Raw genomic sequence first — 27,138 nt, 5'->3', positions numbered from 1 at the left:
AATAGGTCCTGGCTCCCAGGGTACTTCGAGGTCCAAAAGAATGGGCTGTGATATAGGGCAAATTACTCACCTTCTCCAGGGCAGTTTCTCTTTCAGAAAATGGATATAAACATCACACTTTTTTTTTTCTTTTCTCTTTTTCTCTCTCCCTCTTCTCCCTCCCTCCCTTTTTTTCTTCCTTCCTTTCTCTCTTTTTTTTTTTTTTTTGAGAGAGAGAGAGAGAGAGAACAGGAGAGGAGCAGAGAGAGAGGAGAGAGAGAATCCCACGCGAGGCTGGATCTAAACTGTGAGACCATGACCTGAGCCAAAAATCAAGAGGGTTAACCAACTGAGCCACCCAGGCGCCTCCACACCTACTTTCTGTAGCGGTGATTCTCAAACTTAACTGCAGGAAATCACCTGGGAGCCACTCCTAGTTTCTCATTCAGCAAGTCTGTGGTGGGGCCCCATAACACGCATTTTTAACCAGTGCCCAGGTGATGAGGTTGCTGGTTGGGGACGGTTTGAAAGTCACTGTTCTAGGAGGTTCCAAGTTGTTCCAAGAATCTCATGTGAGGTTCTTGGCGCAGTTCTTCGGTCAACCTAAGCAAATGGGGCTCTTACTGTTTCTGCGGGGCAACCACGCCTCCAGGTACCTGGTCCACGGAAGACCGCCCACAGGGTGGGAGTGGCTCCCAACCCCGACAACTGCGTTTAAACTCCGCAGCCCTCAGCACCCGACCGCTGGAGGGGAGGGTGGGACCTGAGTGAGAACACCGGCGATGGGTGGGGCCAAGCGTGCGCGTTGCTGCGCCTGCGTGCGGAAAGAGAGGGGGGCGTGGCTCAAGCTCCGGGCCGGAAGCAGGAGGCTGCAGGGGCGGGCCGGCTGGCGTCCCCTTTCCGGCTGGTCCCCATGGAGGCGCTAGGGAAGCTCAAGCAGTTCGATGCCTACCCCAAGACTCTGGAGGACTTCCGGGTCAAGACCTGCGGGGGCGCCACGGGTAGGCCGCAGCGGGGCCGGGGTTGCGGGGACAGGGGTGTCGAAGAGCTTGGCCGGGCGCCTGGACCCTGCCTGGCCTATGGGGGGGCTTGAGAGAGTGGAGCAGAGGCCATTCTGACCCTCGCTCCCTTCCCCGCAGTGACCATTGTCAGTGGCCTTCTCATGCTGCTACTGTTTCTGTCCGAGCTTCAGTATTACCTCACCACTGAGGTAAGGGGGGGGGGGGGCTACTACGTGGGCGGGGCTCTGTATTCTAGGGATGGGAGTGGGAAGGAGAGGCAGGGGGTCGAATCTTACTGAGGTAGTGCTGCTCCAGGTGCATCCTGAACTCTACGTGGACAAGTCACGGGGAGACAAACTGAAGATCAACATCGACGTATTTTTTCCGCACATGCCTTGTGCCTGTGAGTACCCACCAGGCGTGGGAGTTACAAGTTCTGAGGTGGGCTTCCAGATTCACATCTCCAGCCTTAGATTCTGGACGGGACCCCAGGACAACCTTCTTTCCCTAACCGCTGCAGCCCCAAGATAGTCCCAGCATCCCCTTTCCCTCCAAAACCCAGATTCCTTTGCTCCTAGGATCCAAGTACCTTACCCTGACTTCCTGCTTCCAGATCTGAGCATTGATGCCATGGATGTGGCTGGGGAGCAGCAGCTGGATGTGGAACACAACCTGTTCAAGCAACGGCTGGATAAGGATGGCATCCCCGTGAGCTCAGAGGCAGAGCGTCATGGTAACTGTGAGGAGGAGGCCAGATCTCAGATCCCTGAGCTGGACATGCCCAACCCCTTCCTTCTGACAAGTGGGATGTGGTTGGCCAAGTGACAGATGAAGCAACTAAGACCCAGAGAAGTCAAGTGGCTTGCTTAGGGTCCCCCAGCTATTAAGGATCAGAGTGGACTGAAATCCAGGCTTCTAGCCTCTGTACATTGAGTAGAGTACTCTACCTGGCTATCACTCTCAGAGGTCTCCCATCTCTGCCTATCACTGTTGAGTAACAGAAGTTTGAGGATGGGTCTTATGTGCTCTCGTTGTGGCAGAACTCCTCTAGATGGATCCAAGCTTCTCTAGGTGTTTGCTTCCCCATCCCGTTAGCTGAATTCAGCCCTTAATGCTCTTCCCCTTTGGAATGCAGGGTGGCTTACGGTTAAGAGTTTACGTTCTTGACTTAGATTGCCTAAATTTAGATGTAACTTTGTCTCTTGCAGTCTGTGACCTCAGCTATAAAGTGGTGATATACAGTAGTACCCACCACATGGAATTATAGGATCAAATGAAATCATGTGTATGATGCCTGGCACAAAGTAGCTGTTCACCCTAGCTTCCTTTCCTGTCTCTAGTCAGCCTCCCAGTGCCTACATTAACTCAGTTTCCCACCATAACAAAACCCTCCTCAAAGCTGTGATTTCTCACACCTTAGGGATGGCTGTGTTGTGAGTTTTATCAGTTGTTCATTCAACAGATATATGTTGAACACTAGTAAAACCAGAGAATTTGCTGTAGGATTGGATGTAGGGTATAAGACAGCAGAGTCAAGGTTCATTCCAAGGTTTGTGGCCTGAGCAAATGAATGACTTGAAATAGGGATGACCAGGGAGGAGGAGGAGGATTTTGTGTGGGTGTGTGAGAGAGGTGGGGGAATATTCTATATCTGCTATTATGTAACAAATTACCCCCAAAATTAGTGGCTTAGAGCAAAAACATTTGTTTTTATCAGTTGCTATGGGTTAGGAATTCAAGAGTGGTGTGGTTGGCTTACAGTCTCTTAGGAGATTGCAGTCAAGCTGTTGGCTGGGGCTGCAGTCATCTGAAGGCTTGACTGGGGGTGGAGGATCTGCTTCTAAGAGGGCTCACATGTATGGCTGTTGGCAAGATGCCTCAGGGCTTTCAGCACATAGGCCTCTCAGTGAATATCCTCATAGCATGGCATCTGGCTTCTCCCTGTGCATGTGATCTGGGAGAACACAAGGTGGAAATCATCACAACTTCTTTTGTAATCAAACCTCAGAAGTTACACACCATCATTTCTGCAATATGCAAGTGGCTACCCAGATCAGCCTTATTCACTGTGGTAGGTGGAGGCTACATAAAGATGTGAATACCAGGAGGTGATGATTGTTGGAGACTTCTTGGGGACTGGTTCCCCAGGAAAGGATGAGGATTTGGGGGTAGATTTCAGGTTTGAGTCATGTTAAATTTGGGAAATCCTTTTTTTTTTTTTTTTTTTTTTTTAATTTGAGAGAGAGAGCATGAGTGGGGGAGAGCAGAGGGAGAGAGAAAATCTTAAGCAGGCTCCACACTGAGCACAGAGGCCATGACCTGGGATCTCATGACCTGAGCCAAAATCAAAAGTCTGACGCTCAACTGACTGAGCCACCCAGGCACCACCTGGAATGTCCATTTTATACCCTAGTTTTATGCCAAGTTAGATATACCAATATAGATGTTAGAGAAGGGATGGAGAAACAAATGTAGTTAACAGCATAGAGATGGCATTCAAAGCTATTGGACTAGAGGAGAAAACCTAGGGAGTAAATATAGGTAGAGGAGAGGTCTAGGGACTGTACCCTGAGCCCCGCCAATATTTAGAAGTCAGGAAATGAGGATCTAGGAAGGAAGATTAAGCCATTAAAGTAGAAGAGAACCAAAGATGTTGCAAAAGCCAAGTGGAAGAAGAGTTTTAAGGAGAGTGAACAACTGTCAAAAGCCCCTGAGAGTCCAGTAAAATGTAAGAGCTGACCATTGCAATTGGCAACATGGAGGCCACTGGAGGTTTTAAAAAGAATAGTTTCGATAGTGTTGAGGATGAAAATCTGACCAAAGGACAGAAAAGGAAATAGAGACATTGACTAAAAACAACCCTTTCAGGAGTTTTGCCAGAAGAGAAAGCAGAGAAGTAGAGGAGGCTGGCGGAGAATGCAGGTGACATGGTGGATTTGGTGGTGAGATTAAGTGGATTCTGTTGCTTCTCTGTTTTTCGTGGAAATCGAAAGCAAGGTCATTAGCTAAGAGTGAAGAAAGGGAAAGGAATTATGGAAGCCAAAGATGAGAGGCAGAAATAAATTTAGTCATCTCAGATAATGGAAAGTGAGCTGATTAGTGAAATGGGGCAGGATTGCCAGGCAGCCTATTTTTTTTTTTTTAATGTTTATTTATTTTTGAGAGAGAGAGCACAAGCAAGGGAGGGGCAGAGAGAGAGGAAGACACAGAATCCAAAGCAGGCTTCAGGCTCTGAGCTGTCAGAACGAGCCAGACATGGGGTCAAACTCATGAACCGTGAGATCATGACCTGAGCCAAAGTCAGACACTTAACTGACTGAGCCACCCAGGTGCCCCTGTCAGGCAGTCTTAAAGGAGGCACAGGCAAGAAGTAGGCACAGAGAGTTGAATTTAACTAGGGTTTGGGTTTTACGAGGCTGGTACAACAAAGAGAGAGAGGAACAGATGGATTCTGGCTATGTGCAAGACCATAATTACAACAGTGGACCATGGCATTTATTTCCCACCTTTGTCAAGATATAATTGAAATATTGTGTAAAATTAGGGTGTACAGTGTGATGATTTGATTACATATATGAGACAATTAACACAATATGGTTAGCTAATTATCCATCACTTCACATAGTTACATTGTGTGTGTGTGTGTGTGTGTGTGTGTGTGTGTGTGTGTGTGTGGTGAGAACATTTAAGATCTACTCTCTTAGCAGATTTCAAGTATACAATATAGTATTGTTAACTGTAGTCACCATTCTGTACATTAGATCCCAGAATTTATTCATCTTCTAACTAGAAGTTTGTACCCTTTGGCCAACATTTCCCCATTTCTTCCACCCCAGCTGCTGGCAACCACCATTCTACTCTGTTTCTATAGTTAGGCTTTTTTAGATTGCACTTGTGAGATCATGAAGTTGTCTTTCTTTATCTGACTTACTTTACTTAGTGTAATGTCCTCAAGGTTTATCCATGTTGTTGCAAATAATAGAATTCCCTTTTAATGGCTGAATAATACTCCATTATATGTATTTACCACATTTTCTTTATCCATTCCTCTGTTAACAGACACTTAGATTGTTTCCATGTCTTGGCTGTTGTAAATAATGCTGCAATGAACATGGGACTGCAGATAACTCTTCAAGTTATTCTTTTTTCTTTTTTTTTTTAATTTTTTTTTTTCAACATTTTTATTTATTTTTGGGACAGAGAGAGACAGAGCATGAACGGGGGAGGGGCAGAGAGAGAGGGAGACACAGAATCGGAAACAGGCTCCAGGCTCTGAGCCATCAGCCCAGAGCCCGACGCGGGGCTCGAACTCACGGACCATGAGATCGTGACCTGGCTGAAGTCGGACGCTTAACCGACTGCGCCACCCAGGCGCCCCGAGTTATTCTTTTTTCTTTTCTTTTCTTTCCTTTTTTTTTTTTTTTTTTTGGATATACCCAGAAGTGGGATTGCTAAAACATATGGTAGTTCTCTTTTTAATTTTTCAAGGAACTTCCATACTGTTTTCCATAATAGTTGTACCAATTTACAAACCCGCCAACAGTGCACAAGTGTTCCCTTTTCTCCACATCTTCGCCAATACTGGTTTTTCTTGTTTTCATTTATTTTTTATTTTTTGGATTCAAACAGGTGTGAGGTGTATCTTATGGTTTTATTCTGCCTTCCCTGATGATTAATGATGATGAGCTCTTTTCCATGTATCTATTGGCCATTTGTATGTTTTCTTTTGAAATAATGTCTATTCAGGTTCTTTGCCCATTTTTAATTGTATTGTATGTTTGTTTTGCTGTTGAGTTGTATGAGTTCCTTATATATTTTGGATATTAATACCTTATCAGATATATCTTTTGTGAATATTTTATTTTATTCCATTCTGTTAATTGTTTCTTCTGTGCAGATTTTTATTTTGATGTAATCCCATGTGTTTATTTTTGCTGCTGTTATCTGTACTTTTGGTATCATAACCAAAAAATTATTGCCAAGACCAGTATCAGGGAGTTCTTTACCTATTTTCTTTGAGGAGTTTTACAGTATGAAGTCTTACATTTAAGTCTTTATTTCAAGTTGATTTTTGTGAGTTGTGTAAGATAGGGGTCTAGTTTCATTTTTGGCATGTGAATATGCAGTTTTCCCAGCAGCGTTTATTAAAGACACTGTCCATTCCCCATTTGGACCATGGAATTTAGATAAGGAGGGAAGTGAGGGCATGAAGGGGTCATGGTGTTAGTGGTGTCAAAAAATTGGTGGATTCTGGGTACCAGAGGTAGTGAACTGGGAAAATAAGGATAAGTAGTTGAAGATTGGGATACTTGAAATTGAATTTTGGAAGGTTTGCGGTAATTGGTCATAACAAGGTGTAGGTATGTGTGTGGAAATGAAGTGGGATCAGGCTGAGATGAGATGACAAAATAAAAAGATTGTTGGAAGATAGGAGGTCAAGGTATTAACTATTGAAATCACCAGTTATGATGAGGCAGGGAGTCAGGTGCAGGGAGAGAGGCCTGAGGAGAAGCACCACGGTGAAGTGGTTAAAGGCTTGGGAACTGGGGCTGAAGTCTACCACTTACTGTGTTGCGTTGGGCAAAGTCACTCCTCGTCTCTGAGCCTCAGCGCCTTTGCAGGTACAATGGGGATAATAACCCCCACCTTCATGAAGTCCTTGTGGGGGTGACAAGAGACATTCTGTGTATGGCGACCTGTACTCAGCTAACATTTAGTATTTGCTGTTATTTTATTACTGTTACTTTTATTTAAAGAAATACGTGTGGAAGTGTTTAGTGCCTGGCACATAGTATGTGCCATATAAATATTAGCTATTAGTATAATTTTTATTATTCCTAAGCCACAAGTCAGAGGGCCTGTGCAGGGGTCAGGGGTGGAGATTTCATGATGTCTGCTCCCAGCTGATGCCCCTGCCTCTGCCCTTCCCGTAGAGCTTGGGAAAGTCGAGGTAAAGGTGTTTGACCCTGACTCCCTGGACCCTGATCGCTGTGAGAGCTGCTATGGTGCCGAGACTGAAGACATCAAGTGAGCTGGACCCCGGGGACCCAGGGTTGTGGGAGCTCCCACCAGGTGCTGTGTGCCGGCCATCCTCAGCCTGTGTCAGACTCCCACAGGTGGAGGAAGTCGGACCAAGAATTTAGCGGAGATGGGGTGGGTGCCTCAGTCACTCATCCTGGTGCAAGTGACTGAGGCTCTGTGGCCAGGCCCTGCCTGGGCCACAGCTGCGCACGAGGCTGAAGCGGCCCCTGCTCTGGTTCAGAAGTGGTCTCAGGGGGCGCCTGGGTGGCGCAGTCGGTTAAGCGTCCGACTTCAGCCGGGTCACGATCTCGCGGTCCGTGAGTTCGAGCCCCGCGTCGGGCTCTGGGCTGACGGCTCAGAGTCTGGAGCCTGTTTCCGATTCTGTGTCTCCCTCTCTCTCTGCCCCTCCCCCGTTCATGCTCTGTCTCTCTCTGTCTCAAAAATAAATAAAAACGTTGAAAAAAAAAATTAAAAAAAAAAAAAAAAAAAAGAAGTGGTCTCAGAATCCAACTGCCTGGGTTCCACCCTTGCATCCTTGGGCAAAGCCACGTAACCTCTCTTGTGAAGGGGGGGTGATGATAACCTTTCCCATAATAGTCACATGAAGATTAAATGTATACTGTATGTAAAGCACTGAGGTTGAAGGCCCAACCCAGGTAATTAGGCCCTTGATATGTGGCAACTGCTGTTATATTCCTCAGGCCCTGGCCCCTGAGAAGCTGATTCAGAGGGTCTAGGGTAGGGGCTGGGAATATGTATTTAAAATTTTTTGTATTGTAAAATATATGACTTATAAAATTTACCACATTCACGTGTACAATTCAGGGGTATTAACTACATTCATAGTGTTGTGCAACCAGCACCACTCTGTTGTAAAACTTTTCATCACCCCAAACAGAATGGGAATATACATTTTTAACAGTCCTGATGCCTCTGAGGAAACATACTTTGAGAACATCGGTGGTCAAAGGATGAGGCTGGCAGAGGCTTTGTTAGTGGACAGAACTGCTTTATTTCCCAAGGTATCAGCTCTGTTTTCGTGCTTCTTTGACACTCACCCTGCACCCCCTCTCCTGCAGGTGCTGTAACACCTGTGAGGATGTGCGGGAGGCTTATCGCCGTCGGGGCTGGGCCTTCAAGAACCCAGACACTATCGAGCAGTGCCGGCGAGAAGGCTTCAGCCAGAAGATGCAGGAGCAGAAGAATGAAGGCTGCCAGGTGTATGGCTTCTTAGAGGTCAACAAGGTACAGGAGGGACTCAGGCGGGAAAGGGCCAGCCGAGCTTCGGGTTGGCCCCACTGGGGCCCTCAGGAGACCAAGAGAAGGGGGAAAATGGCTGGAGAATGAGAGGGAATATCCCCTACAGGTGGCTGGAAACTTCCACTTTGCTCCTGGGAAAAGCTTCCAGCAGTCCCATGTGCACGGTGAGTGACACCACCTCCACTGGGGAATTTTAGACCCTGGATACCCCTGCACTTGCCTGATGTTCTGTGTCTTTGGCCCAGAAGAGACCCTCATCTCGGGCAGCAGTTTGGCACACAGTTAAGAGCACAGGCTGAGGAGCAAGACTGCCTGGGTTCAGACATCAGTCTCACACTAACGGCTGTGTGGAACTTTGAGGAACTTCCTTAACCTTTTTGAGCTTGTTTCCTACTGTATAAAATGGAGACGATAGTACTTATTTCCTAGGGTGTTTGTGCAGGTTAAAGATTGCAGCACATGGGGCTCCTGGGTGGCTCAGTCACTTAAGCATCTGACTTCAGCTCAGGTCATGATCTCTCAGTTCATAGGTTTGGGATTCTCTCTCTCCCCCTCACTCTCTGCCCCTCCCCCCCCCCAAAATAAATAAACTTAAAAACAAAAAAAAGACTGCAGCACAGAGCCCAGCTTGTGGTAGGCACTTGTTCAAAATGTAGACCCCAATATCGGATGACCCATGTGTGAGGCTTTGGGATCAGCAGACCTGGGTTGGAACACTGGTTCTGCCACTCCTGAGTTATATCAGATTTGGGAAATACTGAGCCCTACTCAGTTTTTCCTCCTGTAAAATGGGGCTGAAGATACTGATACCACCCTCACAGGGTTGTTCACAGGGATGAATAAATGGGATTTATTTTCATTCATTTATTCACCCGTACATTCACTAGATACTTAGTAGTCACCTACCGTGTGCCCCATTGTAGCCTGGGTGCTAACAATAAAGCAACAAACAAAGCAAAGTCCCTGTCCTCAGAACATTATATAGTAAAGAAACACCATGAACAAGTTGTAAAATATATGGACTATCAGATGCTATTAAGTACCATGAAGCAAAGAAAGGCAGGACAAAGATGACAGAGGCGAGGGGCTCTGGTGAGATGGTGTATGTGCGCTGCTGTGTATTGGGGGCAGAGAGACGCTAACGGGGTGGCATTTGAGTAAAGACCTGAAGAAAGTGAAGGAGCTGGCCATAAGGATGTCTGGGCGAAGGATTTGAAGTAGAGAGAAGAGCAAATGCAAATCTCTGAGGAGAGAGTGTGCTTGGCAAGTTCAAGGTGCAGTAAGAAAGCTGGGGGCTGGAGCAGGCTGGTGTGGTTAGTGATAAGGTGAACCAGGTAACAGGGCCATGGCAGGCAGGGCGTGGAAGGACACCACAGGGACAAGGGCTCTTACTCTCCATGAGATACAAGGCCATCCAAGGGATCTGAGGAGATGCTTCATGATGTGACTTGACTTTCAGAAGTAGGCGGCACTCTGCTGTGTGGATAATATGGGGAAGAGGGGCAGGACAGAACCAGAGAGGCCAATGGGAGGCCATTGCCATGGTCCATCCCGGCACAGGATGATGGGGGCCAGGCCAGGCTGGTAGTGGAGGGCCAAGCAGTAATTACTTACGTTTGAGGGTAATGCCAAGAGGAGTGGCTGATGGGTGTGAAGGGTGAGGGAAGGGGAGCAGTCAAGGATAACTCTGAAGTTTTGTGCCTGAGTAGTGAGGATGAAGTTGCCATTTCGGGGGAGGGGAAAATTCAGAGGAACAAGTTTAGATGGCTGGGCGAGTAAAGTGAAATTCAGCTTTGTACGGGTTCAGAGCAGTGGGATTTGGGCATCCTTTTAGACCACCCAGATGCAAGTAAGCAGTTGGCTGTTCAATGTGGAGGTCAGGGGAGAGGTCTGGCACAGAGATACAGATGTGGGAGTCCTCAGGCATGTAAAACCATGGAACTGGGTGAGGGCCCCCTGCAGGTGAGGGTAGGTGGAGAGGAGGACTCAAAGGACTGAGCATGGCACCTCCACTATCAGAGTGCGGGCAGGGGGAGAACGGGGGGTGGGGGGGAACGTGGAGAGGTGGGGTATACGGGGGGTGGGGGGTGGGAGCGGGGGAAGACACGGCAAGAAGACCAGTAAGAAACACTTGTGAGAGGAGAATGCCCGCTAGGAGGTGGTGTCCTGAAAGCCTGGGGATGGAGATGTTTCCAAAACCGTATCAGATGCTTCCGGACATCAAGTACGAGTTGCCCATTGGGTGTATGACATGGTGGTAGTCATTGTGACCTTGACAGTAGTTTTTGTGGAGTGATAGGGAGCACCCATTGCGTGGGCTCTGGAGAGAATGGGAGAGGAGTTGAGCCGGTGAGTAAGGACAGCTCTTTTGTAGAGTTTGCTGTAAAGGGAGGAGAGTGTGCTGATGCTGGAGGGAAATGTGGGCTCAATGGCGTGGTTTTGCCAGAGGTGCGACATGTGACGTAGGTTAACATGCTGTGGGAAATAGTCTGCTGAATAGTTAGCAAAAGTCATGCTCCATGGGTGGGAGGGACAGTTGTCAGAGTGAAGTCCTTGAGAAGGAAAAAGACAGAATCGAGTACCTCAGAAGTGTAGAATAAAGCCCAAATTCGGCAACAGGAGGAAAGGCAGACTACGTCTGGACAGGTAGGATGGCAGCTGGGTGATGGGGACACCATAAGGCAGTGTGACAGGGTTGTGAGGAGTGAGTTGTGGCCAGAGGCTAGAACCACTGAGAAGAGGCATGGAATGGCTGACCTGCTGTTCTGGGTGGATCTGATAGTGATTAAAATAAGTAGGGATAGTTGGGATAGTTTGCCACGAGCTGCAAAGCTGGGAATTTTAGGGCAGCTCGAGGGTCAGTGACCTGGAAGTGGCATTAAGGAGCAAGGAGGGCCTCACCTCATGCCACAAAGGAGGATAAATGTGGGGAAGAAACTGTCGCCACTAAGAGGGCTACAGGGTGCCTTCGAGGGAGAGCCAGGCTGCGGTTGGATCAAGAAGGTGAGTGGAATGTGTAGAGGTTGAAGATGTAGGGGTTTCGCTGATGAGTGATGGAGCCCCCTGGGAGGGATGGGAGTCGGGGTCATATTGGGGGATGTACAGAGCCACGGTGTGACAGGAGTCCAGGGGATGAGAGATGAGTTGGCGGTCCTGAGATGCCTCGTCACTAAGGGAAGCAGGAGTAAAGGGCCTGCTGGAGATAGCCCTGCTGGTCTTGAAGGGGGGGGGGGGGCGGGGTGGCTGAGTGTTGGGGAGGGGCAGGAGGTGGGTCTGGAGCCATGTCTCTATTCTGGAGGGGGTTGGGGGAAAGGTGGTCTCACTGGGATGGTGGGAAGACCACCAGTGTCGAGCTGTTGGCACAGGGTCTGGAGGCATTCAGTAGGAGGCGGTCTGGCAGGCAGCAGCCTCTCTTCTCCACCTAGGCTGCCTTAGAGTCAGGGAACCCAGGGCAAAGGGTATTCCATATCCTGGGAGGATATTTAAAACACAAAGCTACAATTGCCTGAGGCCAGAGATCTGACCGAATTGAAGGTCAGGAAGCTAGTTTCTGACACCCTTGTTGCTTAGGGTGGGGGAGGGGGGAAGATTATAAAGTTCACTTAGTGCTTTTCCATCTTAGATCCTACCTGGTCCTCAGGACAGCCCTTTGTAAAGATCACTGAGGTCCAGAGAGGGCAAGTGACTTGCCCAAGGTCACACAGCTAGGAAAGTGGCTTATTGGGCTCTAGGTCTTTTGTTCTTCCTAGGCCACCATACTTCTGCCCCAAGACCCCTCCTATTTTTCCCTGGCTGGGAAGGAGTTACCCTGGAGACTAGTGCAGGAGGAGACTTGTTAGCTAGGTCCAGACCCTACTGCCAAGGCAGGAATATTCCAGTCTTCCTTTCTACCATGTTATTTTGCTCCATGGTTCTCATTGTGAAGCTCTCAATCTTTTTTCTCTTCCTCCCTTCTCTCTCCTTCCCTCCCCCATGCTGCAGTACATGCTGTGGAGAGTAAGTGGCCCTGCCCCCCAGGGAGGCCAAGCCCCCACTTCTGGGGCAGGCTACCCTCCCAGGAAGGGGGGAGGTTTGGATGGGCCTGGAATAGGGGTCTTATTTTTCAGGTAGGGTTTCTTGAAGCAGGAGGGATCAGGGCCAGAGGGCAGGAAGTACTTGTTCTGGAATAGATGGTATAGACTACCCATGGCATTTCCTTTGGGGGCTGTAGGGGGGTAGGGGCAGGGGGGCAGGGAAAGTGCTTGGATGGCATTCTCTGGTCTCGCCTCACCTTGGGGTTCAGCAGTTGTCCATCAGCTCTATATAGTGGGAGATAGAGTCAGTGGGGTTTGTTTCCTGAGGTGCAAGCAGGGACTTGGTGGGAATGAAAACCTGGTGTGATGCCTGTAAAGGGCTCCCTGTATATGTCAGGGAAGAAATGGGGTCTGTTCTTAAGGCCCAGGAGGGTGTGTACTTGCACACAGGCTCCAGCAGAGCCAGGCTGAGGGGAATGAAGGGTCAAAGAGGAGCCGGGCAGTCGCACTCCAGAAGGAGGGGTGAGGAGGCCTGAGCAAGGATGCTGAGGGAGCCAGGAGGCCAGTCCTACTCCACCTGGTGACACCTTCTCCCTTCTCTCCTAGTCCATGACTTGCAGAGCTTTGGCCTGGACAATGTAAGTACCAGAGACCATGCAGGGCAGATGAGGGTGGGAGATGGATGCTGCCTTCATTTCTCCACAGGGATGTCCTGGGATGGGGGAGCAGATAAAAATACACCATATTCGGCCAGGGAATCAGTCTGAGGGTCAAGAACTGAGATCTGCACAGGCTGGAGATAGGGGATGGGGTTGGACAGGAGCATCCTGGGCAGAGGGAGCCTCCAGCCAAGTCAGGAGGGAGCGGGGCACTTCTCAGCAACTGTAGGGGCTGGTGTGGCTGGAGAGGTTGGTGGGGACCGGAACACATAGGACTCAGGCAGAGCTGCAGTCTGGTCTTCCTCCTGAGAGCTTCCTGGAGGCTGTTGGCCCTTTAACCAGTGTCATGATGTAATCAAGTTTACACGTTTTTAAAGATCCCTCTAATAGCTGAGGTTGATAAAGACCGAATCAGGACAGGAGTCGGAGCTAGGAAATCTGGGGCCCCTCCAGCCTAGGCTTCCCTGGCTCAAGACTTGCAGGCACATCTGGCACCTGCCACAACAGGTCCATGCCCGGTCTTTATTTGCCGTATGTTTGGATGCAGCCAGAACCTCAGACTGTGGAGGTCCAGAGGCCATAGACTCTGTTCCCTGGTGGGGCATGGGGGTTCTGCCTGTCTTGATCAGATTCTCCCAGGCAGGACCCTGCCCTCCCTCCTGCCTCACCACACATCCATTCCCCAAGCCCAGGCATCCCTGTCTGCCACTGTACTGCGGAACCTTTGATGGGGTGAGGCCTGTTGGGGCCTTGAGCGCTCGAGGCTCAGGTGCTGGTATTGCTTGCAGATCAACATGACCCACTACATCCGGCACCTGTCATTCGGGGAAGACTACCCAGGCATTGTGAACCCCCTAGACCGCACCAACGTCACCGCACCCCAAGGTACCAGCCTGGGAGGTAGCCCCCAGTTAGGAGAGCCCTACCCAGCACCCATGCCCAGTGTTCTCTTCTCCCTGCAGCCTCCATGATGTTCCAGTACTTTGTGAAGGTGGTACCTACAGTGTACATGAAGGTAGACGGGGAGGTAAGTTGGCAGGAGCTCAGGTATCAGGGTCCCTCTTGGTGACAAGCAGAGGCTCAGAGAGGGTGGGTGATTTACTTTCACAGCGAGAGTGCAGGGCCCACACTGTCGGACTTCAAAGCGCTTGCGCTTTCTACTTGTCCAAACTGCCTCCATCCATTCCACGGGTGCTCACTGTCCCCGGGGTCTCCCCTGGGTTGGGGGCTAACTCTTCCTGGGTCCCCTCCTCCCCTTTCTGCTGTCACCAGTGGAGCAACATCTCGGCAGATAGGAAGTCCAGCCCGGCCTTGCCAGGAGCTCATGATGCAGCCTTGGAGAGTTCCTTCCCATCCCTAAACTCCCACTGAGAGAATCCACCAGATGTAGTTGGGAATGGTGAACTATAAAGAGCTAGTGACTGAGGGGCAGCTGGGGTGGTGAGGCCAAGGGAGGGTGCCTAGGTGGTCCCCGGGCCTTGCAGTGTTCATAAGCGAGCTGGGGCCTTGTTTTCTCCTCTGCACAGTCAAGGCACTACGGACAAGGGGTGGGAGCAGGGGTAGGGCTGAGGGGGATTGGGAGCCAGGTTATAGAGTCGGCCCTGGCCCAGACTCCCTTCCTGTCCCAGGTGCTGAGGACAAATCAGTTCTCTGTGACCAGACACGAGAAGGTTGCCAATGGGCTGATGGGTGACCAGGGACTTCCCGGAGTCTTTGTGCTCTATGAGCTCTCGCCCATGATGGTGAAGCTGACGGAGAAGCACAGGTGAGGGTGGGGAAAGGGAGGGGCCTGGGCCTGCAGCGAGCAGGGGTACCTGCTGATCCCCTGCCCTGTCCCTCTACCAGGTCCTTCACCCACTTCCTGACTGGTGTGTGCGCTATCATTGGGGGCATGTTCACAGGTTAGAAGCTTGAGGGCGTGTTTGGGGTTGGGACATGGCAGGGAATGTAAAGCCTGGGCTCCCTGCGGATTTTGGGTTGGGGGGAGGAGGAGCACCTCCATGGTGAAGGGGACTTGCTGGCCTAGCCAGTCAGGTGACAAGGCTCTGGGGTTCAGCCAAGGGCCCAACTAGGTCCGTGTCAGCCCTTGTCTCTGTTCCCAGTGGCTGGACTCATCGATTCACTCATCTACCACTCGGCTCGAGCCATCCAGAAGAAAATTGATCTTGGGAAAACAACGTAGCTGTCTCCTTCCCCTCCGTTGTTCCCTTTCTCTTTGGCCTTGTGGTCATTTCCCAGCCTTCTCCCCACCCCTCCGACCCCCTCAGAGCGTCGGTCTCAGCACAGGTTGATAAATCTATTGATTGTGATAGTACTTGCTGGTCTTCATGTGCTTCTTGTGTGGCCAGGGCCTGGAAACAAGCCCTTTGCACAGCCATGAACTGAAGAAAATCAGAACTGACAGATTGGGCCAGATGCCCTCTGGGAGCCCCATGTGGACATCCCCTGGCTAATTGGGCTTTATTCAAACAAAACTGATATCCACCCCAATGCCCCATCCTCAGTCCCTCCTCTGCTGTGGTCTTTGGGCCTTTTGGGTTCAGCTCCAGGGTTGAGATGGACCTTTCCAGTATGAGCTTCCTGGGGCCACCATGGCCCACAGGCTCATGAGTGTCTGACCCCCGTGGTGCTAGGGCCGTGGGTGCAGGCTGGGGCTTGCCACCTCTTCAGTGATGGCTAAAGCTAGGGCTTCTCCCTGCCACCCTGGGTTCAATCACCTGATCCCTCATCCTCACTGACCATGCTCTATGCCAAGCCCCTGCTGACTCCTAGCACTAAGAGGGGTCCAGGCACGTCCTGCACAGTCTTCTAGGAGGAGGCAGAACTGAAAAATGGAGGGAAGGTAGCAGTGGCCATTCTTGAGCAAGGCTGGCTTCAGACCCCCAGCTCTGGACCTCATCAGGGCTTCCCAGTATAACCCTTAATAAGTGTGGAGGACCAGGCCCAACACCACACCATGCTGCAGCCCAGGGAAGCAGGGACATTGACAGCTGGTCAGTTCATCCGATTGTTTCTCAGGGAGTGTCCAGGTAAGACAGTAGTAGGGGTTCAAGTAGAAAGGACAGGAAGCCAACTAGGGTGATGATAGCAAAATCTCTAGAGGCAGACCTGAGACCCAGCTCTGATGTGATCACCCACGAGCTGTGTGACCTTGGACATGTCTCATTTATAAGTTGCAGATGATACTGCCGGCTGTAGTGAGCCTTGTTTTGTTTTTTTAGGTCAGCCAGAAACCATTCCTGCTTGTTAATAGTATCCTGAATTTCCTCTAGGAACCTCCCTACTTTCTCAGCATATGTGTTTGGGAGAAGGTTTGACCTCCCAGGACTAGGAAAGCTTTCTTCTAGGTGTGAATATGGGGAGATACAAGGCTGGTGCTGCCATCCTGCAGCTCCCAGGGGGAACCCTATGTGCAAATGAGCTGGCTCCAGAGGACAGCAGAGCTGAGTCCAGAGGCAGAGAACCGGTCCTAGTGACATCATTTGAGCCCTGTGACAAGCTGCCAGCTAAACACTGGGAATTGCAGCTATGCAAGACACACACCACCCCCGCCCCCTGCCAAGCCCTTTTTGTTTAATCCAATAGGGTTGGGATTTCTGTTACTTGCAACCAAAAATGTTCTGGCTGATATGCCTACTCTCAGGGTTGAAGAATAAACAAGCTAATGAAGTCTGTAAAGTGCTTAGCTGTCACTAAGTGACCCTGCCATTATCAGGAGCAGGAGCAACAGGTGGACTACTCGGCATGACAGCTTGGCAGCCAGGGTCCTCGGCCTGAGCCCTGAGCTTCCTGCCAGGTCCCATTCTTCCTAGTGGCAGCCACCCATCCCCAGCACCTGTTACCCAAGGGCAGCTCTGTTTTCTGCCCCTTGTATTATCATGCACAGCCTATGTTCAGGTGTCAGAGTGGAGGCACAGTCAAGTTCATTCGAAGAAGGCAGTGAACTCAGTCATGTTGGTGAGAAGGACCCCCAGAGGTTATATGGTTGGTAGGGGAAGAGTGTGCAGGGTCAATTAGGGTCAGGGGGCTGGTGGAGGGGGCGGAAGATGACCTGGCTGATCTGGCCGGGCATGGTGTAGAAGACCAGGAGAAGGAAGATGGTGACCAATGCCAGCAGCAGCAGCAGCACCAGGATGCGCCAGTACCGGCGCCAGATGAAGAAGACAAAGGTCTTCAGCGGGTTCACAAACCAGTTGAAGGAGGTTTTAGGGCGGCTGTGGGGACAGAGGTGGTGTCAGAATGACGAGGAAGCTCCTGGGCCGCCCCCACCTACCTTGGGCTCTGGCCCAGCCTCCTGTGTCGCCCCTCACTTGGGCTTCTCCAAGGGCTCAGGCTCCTTCCGCCCCTTCCCCACTGGCCGCTTCTCTGCCTCCTCCACAGTCAGCAGCTCAAACTCTGCCTCCACCTTCCCCTAGAGAAAGGAGGGAACAGAGGCTGAGCTCTTAGGTGGGCTCAGACCCCACCTCATACCCCCACCCACCCGTGGCCCTGCCCCGGCCACACCCACCGTGAGGATGTGGACGCTGCCTCCAGGGTCTGTGAACGCTAGGTCTTCCGGCCGGCCCTTCCTCCTCTTCTTCTGCCTCTTGCCAGCTCGCACCTCCCGCTGCTCCCGATCCTCATCCTCTGGCTCCCGCAGCTTCACTACGGGCCACCAGCCCCGCAGGCGGCGGCAGCGAAACAGGTTGCACCTCGGCCCTGCCCCATCGCGGGCCAGGCGCACGGAGCAGAGCTCGGGGCCCCGGGCCCCCCGCACCATGTCTGGCAGCTGCAGCTCCAAGGATCCTGCGAGTGCAGAGCTCTCTGGGTTAGGTAGGAGATCAAGGTCTGTCTGGGCCTGGGGTGGTGGGGAGCCACAGCAGGACTGTGCCTCAGGGCATCAGGAACTAAGACGTGGTGCGCCACAGCTGGGGGCCACGCAAGCGCAGCCACACATCAGCAGGTTGTCAGACCCTGGTGAAACGACCAAGGATGGGACCAGACTGCCAAAGTGGGGCCATGGTTTCAGAGTCCAAAGTGACCTGAGTTCAGGTCATGTCAGAAGACTGAGTCAGGGACTTTGGGTGGGAACGGAGGTCAGTAATGAGGCCAGAAAGGTTAGTGACCTAGGGTCTGAAACCCAGGACTCACGGTTGGGTTACAATAGGGAACCAAGGGCCAGGGGGCACTGGCAATGAGGACAGAAAGTAGGGCCAGGGTTTGAGGTAGGAGGGAGGCAAAGCCCTACCAAGGAAGTCGTTGGCAGAGATGCGGTCATAGTCCCAGACCTGCAGGACCAGCACGGCTGGCTGCCGGAACTCGGCCTCCTCCAGGGCGAAGGGTCCAGGCCGGCGCCGGACGCTCACCTCCCGTTCCGTGGGCAGGTAGTCGAAGCGGAACACGAAGCGCCAGTTAAAATTCCCCTCCCCAGTCAGAGAGTTGAAGTGAACGTCTGTCTCCTGCTTGTCATGCTCCAGTCCCTTCACCCAGCTGGAGCCAGGAGAGAGGTACAGGCGGAAGAGTAGCCTTCAGCACCGGGGCCAAACCCAGAACCCAGCTCGCCAACCCCCCACCCCCACTCCCTGACCACCGGACGGGGGGGGGGGGGGGCCCTCCACCAACTCCAGGTGCCAGAGAGGGCCCAGAAGACAGGGCTGTGGCTTAGCCTGAAGCCCATGCCCCTGACTGCAGTCTCACCTTGGTTCTCAGCCATTTGCCTGGTCTAGCCTACAGGCTCACCTTTTCACATAGATGTCACTTGACATCTCTCCAGTGAGTGGGTTCACATCATCCAGAACCACATCCTCCGTGTTCCAGATGATGACTCTGAGCTCATAGCTGGGGGAGGTATCAGAAGAGAGTTTTCAGACTCTTGGGGTCTTGAGAGGGGCTGCAGGAAGCACCTAGGCCATGGCCATGACATTCATTGAGCACCTCCATGTGCCCAGCGGGGTGATCAGGAAGTCTGTGGTACTTACATGGGCAGTCCCAGCTATCACTGATCACCCCCACCACAGCAGATGGCACCAGGAATGGTCCATTGACCAAAGCTGGGCCAAGTTTCCCCCATAAATTTTGAATCAGGATGCTGAAAGTTTGAGTAACGTCAAATGCCACCACATTTGGAGTTGGAGCCACCACGAGCCAGGGTGATGTGCAAGCTGAAGTTTTAGGGTACAGGGGAGAGAAAGCCAGTTTGCAGTGACAAGTGAGAGGGCGAGCTACAGAGTGGGGATGAGAGCATGCAGCCCCTGAGTGGCAGAAGGAGGGGCGGCAGCTTTCCTGATTCTACCCCAGATAGCCATGGATTTTTCTGGGTATCTGTTGTTTTCTCTTACCCAGCATCAATTTCCTCTCATTTGCTGACGGCACCATGATTTTGTGTTGGTGAGCACCCACTACCCTCACCCCTATGCTGTCAATCTGTGTGATTCTGGTGGGGAAGACTCACCTCTACCTGGCTCCAGAGGTGGGTACATCACCTAGGACATCACCCAGGGTTAGCCAATGAGCAGATTACAGCCCCCTACCCACAAGGGTTGGTTAAGAGACCAGGATTTGACGCATGCTGATCCAATGAGAGTCAGCCCTGAGACTTCTGCTTTTACTGGCAAACAGGTGTTTGTTTTTCTGCTCAAGTAGTCCAGTTGATGAGATATAAGCCTTGTACCATTAGCAGCCATCTTGCCCCCAGACTGCAGAAGCCTCCCTGAGAGTGACACCAAGGGAAGCAGAGCCCAGAGGTGGAAAGTGTAGATTGCTGACAATATCTGAAGTACATAGAGCCTACGCAGAACTCCACTCAGACCAGCTCCAGTTGGAAGGGGGCAGACACCCAACTCACAACGGCTTAAGAAAAGAAAGGGAACTTAATAGCTCACCTAGTTGAAAAGGCTGGCTCAGCAGCCTCTGGCTGCTTCACTGGAGGCCCAGGTTTTCAGAGAGCCCTGGTACTGGCAATCCAAATGTGCCTGCCCCAGGGGAGGCAGGGCCAGAACTCACCTGATGGGCTGCCGAGGCTTGATGTCAACTGGGGGTGGGGCAGGCACATCGCGGGGGAAGATGTCAATCCACATGTGAAGGGATCCCTGGGAACACAGGACCAGGCTGAAGGGGTTTGCTGAGGTCCCCACCTCCCGTGATAGCCTTGTGGCCAGAGGCTGTGCCTTGCCCCAGGTGGAGAGGAGCTGGAGTCAAGAGGGCACAGTCAGGCAGATCCTGGAGGATGAGGTCGAAGGTGGGGTCTGAAGTGGGGGTTCCAGGTCTAAGGTTAGGTTAAGGATAAGGCCCTGGGAGTGGAAGGTTGGGATCAAAAGTAAGATCTGATGTTCCCAAAGTCCAGAGCCTAGGGACCTGGGGTTGAGGTCAGATCGAGAGTGCCAGGTCTGACCCCTTGGTGGCCAGGGGTGGGGATCCTGCAGGACCAAAGTCAAGGTGGAGGTATGGAGTCCAGGATGGGGGTCTAAGACTGGAGTGGGGATGCTGGGAACCAGGATCAGGAGCCAGAATCAGAAGTGGGAGTGCAGTGCCCAGTTAAAGGTGTTGGGGAAGGTGCATCCTGAGGGCCCAGGGTCCAGGAGCAGGTGGGAGTCCTGGGATTCTGGGAACCCCAGGGGTTCTGGGGTTGGGTGCTGAGCCCTCCCTCACCTGCAGCAGCCCTGGGCTGCGGGGATGGTAGAGGGGCCGAGTTTCTACGTGCTCGGGCACCAGCTGGATCCCAAGCTCCGGCATCTCTTGCCAGCGCCGCAGCACCAGCAATGCCTGTACCTCCTCGGGGACCTCGCTTGCCACTTTGGGCCCCCCCCTACCTGCGAGGAGAGGTGTATGAGCTTGGGTCCCTCACAGGTCCCGAATCTCCCACTTTCCACTCCCACCCCTCAACAGAAGTGCAAAGCTGAGGCAGCTGCTTTGTTGGACAAAGCCCATGGTCCGGGAGGTCAAGTCCACAAGGCACAGAAAGTGGGGAGATGCTTCTCTAACGACTTTTGCCTGTAAAAATCCATCAGTGGAAGGACAGTGGGATTAGAGGGGCTATGACTTTGCACAGACTCTGTTTAGAGAAAGACCACCAGCCACTTATGAGGTGTGAGCTCAATTCTGCAGCTACATTTTGTCATGTGGGACCCCTATGTGGGCCACCCTATGTTCTGGAAACTTGATTAGCTATGGCTCTGAGGGGTCCACTTTGACTCTTTGGGGATCATGCTCACCAACAAAGACCATTTTCTCCCCACCATCCAAGAATCTCATCCTTAGCCAAACTCACCACCTCTGCTTGCAGAAGGAGGCAAGTTCTTTTGGGGGACACACTAGAGTGGGCACCAGGGGGCCCCTGTACCTTAACAATCTTGCTCCCTATGGAGTGTCCATCAGAGAGGGGCTGGTACCTGGGGGCAGGGTCTCAGGCGATGTCAGAAAGACTTTGCTGCCCACCTTGACAGCCCCGGCTCGGTATTCAGGGCCAGGGAGGCCACAGCGTTGGCACAGCCCCGCCAGGATCTGGGAAGGCTGGAGCGCATCACGCCAGGCATTGTACCCATCCCTGCGGGCAGAAAGGGAAAATGCTTCAGTTGGAGTCAGCATATGGACACAGGTGGGCACAGGGGCAGGGATGGGGACCCTTGAAGACATAGGATCCAGGTTCATAACTCCAGTACAAGACAGATTAGTCCTTGCTTATGGTAACCAAGAAAATCAAAGATGTATTGCCCATGCTCCAATGGAGGAGATAACTGATATTATCTCCATTTTGCAGATGAGGAAACTGAGGCTCAGAGAGATCAAATGACTTATTATAGGATACCAAATCCCAAGCCCAGGTATTGACCACTATGCTATAAGGTCCTGGTCATAGGGAGGTCCCCTTCTATGAAATCAAAGGATGTGGGGACATCAACAATAATGTGACCTTAAATGTCTTTGGTCAGACTCAGAATGGCTCCTGAGGGTCTGTGGGACTCACGTGTCATATTGGGAGGCCAGCCCACAGTTCGCCCTGTGATGGCTATAGAATCGGTTTTCCAGATCAATGTGGGTCTCCCCGATGAGGTCGTCAGAACCCACAAGGTCGTGATCAAACACGGCCACAGTCAGCTCTGGCTCGGCAGGAAGAGAGATGCTGAGCTCCAGCACCCTGGCCAGGAGAGAGAATGGCTGAGGACACCTCCATGCCCTAGGAGATGGTCTTGTTGGGGGACAGGGGTTCCAGGGGGCTCAGCAGCCTCTGTCCATTCCCTCACCATCACCATGCCAGCTGCCTGAATGGGATGCCTTGGGCCACAGGGTCAGATGGTAAAGGTGCTCCCATTCCCAAGCCCAGGGCCCAGCCTCACTCTCCAAAGATGGGGTTCAGCTGCTTGGGGATGTAGCGCTCCTTGGTGTCCTGCCGCTCCCGGCCAGCACTCACCACCACGTAAGGGTCTGCCTTGCCATTGGGGTCCGCAGGAGCCAGGTTGGTAGCCTAGCGGGACAATGTGGGTGGGGCTGAGAGAAGTGTCACTGTCATAAGGTTACCCTTGCTGGACCAAATCTCAGGTTATGTGTAAGCAAGAAGTTACTGAGGAGGTATCTCGCACCACGAGGAATCAACTGAAAGATTGCACAAGATGACTTTTTTCTTCTTTTAAGTTAATTATGAAATATTTAAGACATGCAAATAGGTATAATGAAAAATATAATGAGGGGAGCCTGGGTGGGTCAGTCGGTTAAGCGTCAGACTTTGGCTCAGGTCATGATCTTGCAGTCTGTGGGTTCAGGCCCTGCATCAGGCTCTGTGCTGACAGCTCGGAGCCTGGAGCCTGTTTGAGATTCTGTGTCTCCCTCTCTCTGCCCTTGTCCCACTCATGCTCTGTCTCACTCTGTCTCTCAAAAATAAATGTTAAAAAAATTGTTTTAATATAAAATGAAACAAAATATGTGGAAAGATGTATAGGACTTTGATGTTCAAATCATAACTTTCTATGTTCACTTTTATTTTTTACAATGATAAAGATATTTTAACTAATATAAAAAGAATAATACAATGAACATGTGTATGCCCAGCTTAATAAATAAAACACTACCAACAAATGGAAACTCCCTGAATCCCCTTACCTGATTTAATTTCCTTTTCATCACTGAAGTTGCCAGAACCCTTTACTTGAGGTTTATGACTCACACAAAAAAAGTAAAAATACTTTTACTACATATGCATGCATCCTGAAGCAATATATAGCACCATTTTGCATGTTTTTTAACTGTATGTGTTAAACTTACTTTTCTGTTTTGGTAACTACATAATGTAGTAAATATATAACCTATGCATAAATTATTGAAGTATAATTTATATACACAAATATATTTTTAGTGTTTTTTTACCCTCCTGTCTACAGTGAATGAGCATTCCGGTTGCTCCACATCTTTATAAACACTTGGTATTGTCAATCTTTTTTATTTTAGCCATTCTAGCATAGGCAAAACTGTAGCTCATCGTGGTTTTAATTTGCATTTCCCTGATAACTAGGCGTGTTGAGCATCTTTGGATGTGCTTATTCACCTTGTGTATTTTCTTTGGTGAGGTGTCTGTTCATATCTTTTGCTCCACCACTGAGTTTTTAATTTTAAATATTAGACTTTTGGGGTGCCTAGGTGGCTCAGTCGGTTGGGCGTCCGACTTCAGCTCAGGTCATGATCTCACGGTTCATGAGCTCTGTGCTGACAGTTCAGAGCCTGGAGCCTGCTTCAGATTCTGACTCCTTCTTTCTCTGCCCCTCCCCTGCTCATTCTTTTTTTTTCTCTCTCTCTCTTTCAAAAATAAATAAAAATTAAAAGAAAAATGTGTCTGTTTTTTTTTTTAATTAAGAAAAAATTTTTAAGTGTTTATGTTTTGAGGGAGAGAGAGACAGAGCACAAGTGGGGGAGGGGCAGAGAGAGGGAGACACAGAATCTGAAACAGGCTCCAGACTCTGAGCTGTCAGCACAGAGCCTGATGCGGGGCTTGAACTCATGAACAGATAGATCATGACCTGAGCTGAAGTTGGATGACCAACTGACTGAACCATCCTGGCGCCCCTCCCCCCCAAATTTTTTAAATTATACTTTTAATTTCTAAAAATTCTTGGGGTGCCTGGGTGGCTCAGGTGGTTAAGCAACCAACTTGGGCTCAGGTCATGATCTCATGGTTTGTGGGTTCGAGCTCCCACATCAGGCTCTGTGCTGACAGTTCAGAGCTTGGAGCCTGCTTCGGATTCTGTGTCTCCCTCTCCCTCTGCCCCTCCCCTGCTCATACTCGCTCTCTCTCAAAAATAAATATTAAAAAATCTAATTTCTAAAAGTTCTATCTACTCCTTCAAATTGGCTGTTTATTTTTAATTTAATCTCTTGTTCCTTATGTATTTTAATATATTCTTTATTTCTTTAAACATTCTCTAATAGTTATTTATATTTTCTATCTGGTCATTCCAATATCACTGACCCCGGGAGTCTGAATCTGTTGTTATTTTTGCTATTCTTATTAATTGTGGCTTGTTTCTTTGTATATTGGCACTTTTTACCATGACTCATATTTGGTTTAACTCATCCTGAGGGCCCAAATTGCACGTGCTCTCTGCCAGAGACGGCTTGCTTTTACTTCTAACAGTTTCCTGGGCAAACTACCAACCTGCAGCCACTTTATTATTTTTTTTAATGTTTATTTATTTTGAGAGAGAGAGAGAGCACACGTGTGCACACAAGTGGGGGAGGGGCAGAGAGAAAGAGAATAAATCCCAAGCAGGCTCCATGCTCAGTGCAGAGCACATGAAGTGCTCGATCTCACAACTGAAGCATCATGACCTGAGCCAAAATCAAGAGTCGGACGCCCAACCGACTGAGTCACCCAGGTGCCCCTAATTTTATTATTTTCAAAACTTCCAGTCACTCTTGAAAGCCTCTTGTTCTCCATTTGTGAAATATATTAGATGGTTGTTTTACATTTTAATATTTGAAAATTCTAACATCCAAAACCCTTAAAAGTTTCATTCTCCTTTGTGTTGTTTTTTTCTGGCATTTTTTTCTCATAGTTTTTTTTTTTCTTTTTTTCTTTTTTAATTTGGGATTGTGAGCCCAAACTTAGCTGTCTAAATCTATGAAACCAGGGAAAACTTGGGACCATTGTAAGCCAATTTCTCAGTTTTGAGTTTTCTGGAGTGAGCAGATAATATAAATTCAAGTCTTAAATCAATGTGAGAGCAAAACTCTAATTATAAATTCTCAGGGAAGACATTGTTTTCTACTTCCCCCAGTTGGAGAAGAGGCTGAAACAGACCATTTACCTAACAAGCTTCTTTTCCAGTGAGTAGAATTCCTCTTGCCCACCTTTCACTAAGAGCAGAGCCCTCACTGGATGCTGCTTCATGCGAGGGTCTTGGCTGTGGCTCCCATCTTAGACAGGCTATTAGAATCTAAGCCTCTGGGTCCAGGTATAGACAAACCTCTCAAGACAACCTGTGTTTCAGGGCTTCCACGTGGGATTCCTTCTGCCTCTTCATCTTAGATCCACTGGGGATTCCCTTTCTTATGAGCTTAGCATTCACTTAAGATTGTTTATCTAGCATTTCTAGATGAATTACATCAGGAAGTTATTTCCAACCATCTAGTCTGTGATACTGCGAGAAGGAGAAGATCAAGATGACTCCTACTATCGAATTATGCACTAGGATGTGCCACAAAACATTTATTTAAATTATGTCTTAGTCATAATCCTTATATTTAAACCAGATAGAAACACAGAATCTATTCCGGTGCTGAGATCGAAGTAGGCAGAGAAACCCACTCATTCCTCTCATTCCCTGAGATGCCTTTTGGGAAACTTCAGGACCCTGCTGAGTGCTGTGTGAAAACCACAGCAAGGCAAGAACCTGTGTGAAGGTTTGTTTTTTATTTTGTTTTGTTTTTTTTACCCCTCTCCCCTGTGTGAAGGTATTTGATGACAAGCCGTTGTGAAACTTGAGGTTAAGAGCTCTGCTCTTCCTGGAGTTATATTCCACGTTCTATAAACTAAGGGTTTAGAACTATGAATAAGGAGTCAGAAGACCTAAGCTCTAAAGTCTGGTTCTACCATGTGTGAGCTTTGTAACCCTGGGGAGTCTTTTAACTTGTGCCTAAGATTTCCCACCTGAAAAATGAAGAAGGTGGACTCTGATCCCTGAGATTCCTTCCAAATCCTCAGTCTGTAGCTTTCATGTACATTACCTTCACTGGAATTGGAGGCATGCTGGGGCGACGGATGCTCACCTTTACCACATATACTCTGACCAGGAGCTTAATGGGCCGGTTCTGTGGGACCCCTCGGGAGATCTGGGGCTCAGAGAACGACACTGCCTCTGATTCAGGGTAAATAAGGAACGAGCCCTGGTTTGGGGAAGACAGAAAAGTCTCTGGGAAGAGAGTCTTCCTCCTGCCTCCCCACCTGTACTCCTTGGCCACCCTTCCTTCCCCAAACATACCTTGAACTTGCCCACAAGGTGTCCAGACCTTTCTTCCTCTGCATCTCCATCCTGGCCCCCTTGCCCTCGGTACAGGGGAAATACATTCAGCCAGTCTTCAAAGTTGTTAAACTCTTCTTCCAGGGTGCTGTTGTAGATCTGAAAGGCAAGGGCCTCAGTGATAGACCAATGTCAAGAATCCTAGCAGAATCCCCTTTCTCTGACCCCCACTCACCTTCAGGGTGGCTATTGCTTTCTTCTGGGACACAGAGCCTTTAACTTCAGCCTCACCCTGACCCTGGTCTTGGACCTCCCCATCCACAGAAATGAGGTTGACCCCATCTGGGAACAGCAGAAATGCCACAATTTGAAATACTCGTGTCACGGGAGGGAGAGAGACACACAGAGTAGGAACAAGAAAGCCAAATCTCCTACCTGACTCCCCAGGATCATCCATCTCATCCTCATCAAAGTTGGTCTGAAATCAAAGGGCAAGTCAGAGATTCCTCCCTACCTTCACCTCCTTAATCTACCCCTTTTCCAGGATAGGGAGTTGGGAAACCTTAGTCCCAGTTCAGCCAAGTGAACCACTTGTATTTGGCTAGCAGTTTGGCTAGTCCTGCACTGCCCAAGACAGTAACCCCAGCTCCGTGTGTCTAGTGAGCACTTGAAATTGAAAATTGAGACGTGCCGTAAGTGTAAAATACCAAATTTTAAAGGCTTAGTATAAAATAAGAATGTCAAATGTTCCATTGTTTTTTATAAAGGTTACTTGTTGGAATAT

General features: G+C 50.0%; 2 protein-coding genes across 3 annotated transcripts in view; one reads left to right on the top strand and one right to left on the bottom strand.

Annotated features, from left to right (window-relative positions):
* Window positions 1-842: 842 nt before the first annotated feature.
* Window positions 843-15,247, top strand: ERGIC3 (ERGIC and golgi 3). Of its 2 annotated transcripts, XM_047068637.1 has the most exons (13): window positions 843-980; window positions 1,119-1,189; window positions 1,296-1,383; window positions 1,594-1,713; window positions 6,914-7,007; window positions 8,081-8,246; window positions 8,368-8,425; window positions 12,881-12,912; window positions 13,722-13,818; window positions 13,896-13,960; window positions 14,562-14,698; window positions 14,779-14,834; window positions 15,036-15,247. In XM_047068637.1, exons 1-13 carry the CDS (start codon window positions 893-895, stop codon window positions 15,113-15,115), a joined length of 1,152 nt encoding a protein of 383 aa, XP_046924593.1. In that variant the 5' UTR covers window positions 843-892; the 3' UTR covers window positions 15,116-15,247. The 2 variants fall into 2 exon arrangements, with proteins under 2 accessions (XP_046924593.1, XP_046924594.1); XM_047068638.1 differs by lacking the exon at window positions 1,119-1,189.
* A 1,695-nt stretch (window positions 15,248-16,942) lies between these two features.
* Window positions 16,943-27,138, bottom strand: part of LOC124503533 (fer-1-like protein 4) — a 33,516-nt gene continuing 23,320 nt past the window's right edge. Inside the window, exons 32-45 of the mRNA XM_047068636.1 lie at window positions 26,790-26,832; window positions 26,590-26,696; window positions 26,376-26,513; window positions 26,164-26,280; window positions 22,245-22,372; window positions 21,875-22,045; window positions 21,300-21,454; window positions 20,560-20,720; window positions 19,915-20,000; window positions 18,652-18,750; window positions 18,161-18,402; window positions 17,441-17,718; window positions 17,244-17,344; window positions 16,943-17,147 (exon numbers count right to left, since the gene is read on the bottom strand). Of these exons, the coding sequence (XP_046924592.1) occupies window positions 16,943-17,147; window positions 17,244-17,344; window positions 17,441-17,718; window positions 18,161-18,402; window positions 18,652-18,750; window positions 19,915-20,000; window positions 20,560-20,720; window positions 21,300-21,454; window positions 21,875-22,045; window positions 22,245-22,372; window positions 26,164-26,280; window positions 26,376-26,513; window positions 26,590-26,696; window positions 26,790-26,832 (2,031 nt within the window). The remainder of the gene's footprint in view (window positions 17,148-17,243; window positions 17,345-17,440; window positions 17,719-18,160; window positions 18,403-18,651; window positions 18,751-19,914; window positions 20,001-20,559; window positions 20,721-21,299; window positions 21,455-21,874; window positions 22,046-22,244; window positions 22,373-26,163; window positions 26,281-26,375; window positions 26,514-26,589; window positions 26,697-26,789; window positions 26,833-27,138) is intronic.

This window comes from Lynx rufus, unplaced genomic scaffold, assembly GCF_022079265.1.
Source record: "Lynx rufus isolate CCGP_SWC_20201006 ecotype Redwood Valley unplaced genomic scaffold, mLynRuf1.p SCAF_8, whole genome shotgun sequence".
Lineage (NCBI taxonomy): Eukaryota > Metazoa > Chordata > Mammalia > Carnivora > Felidae > Lynx > Lynx rufus.
This window is presented reverse-complemented; position numbering and strand designations above follow the sequence as displayed.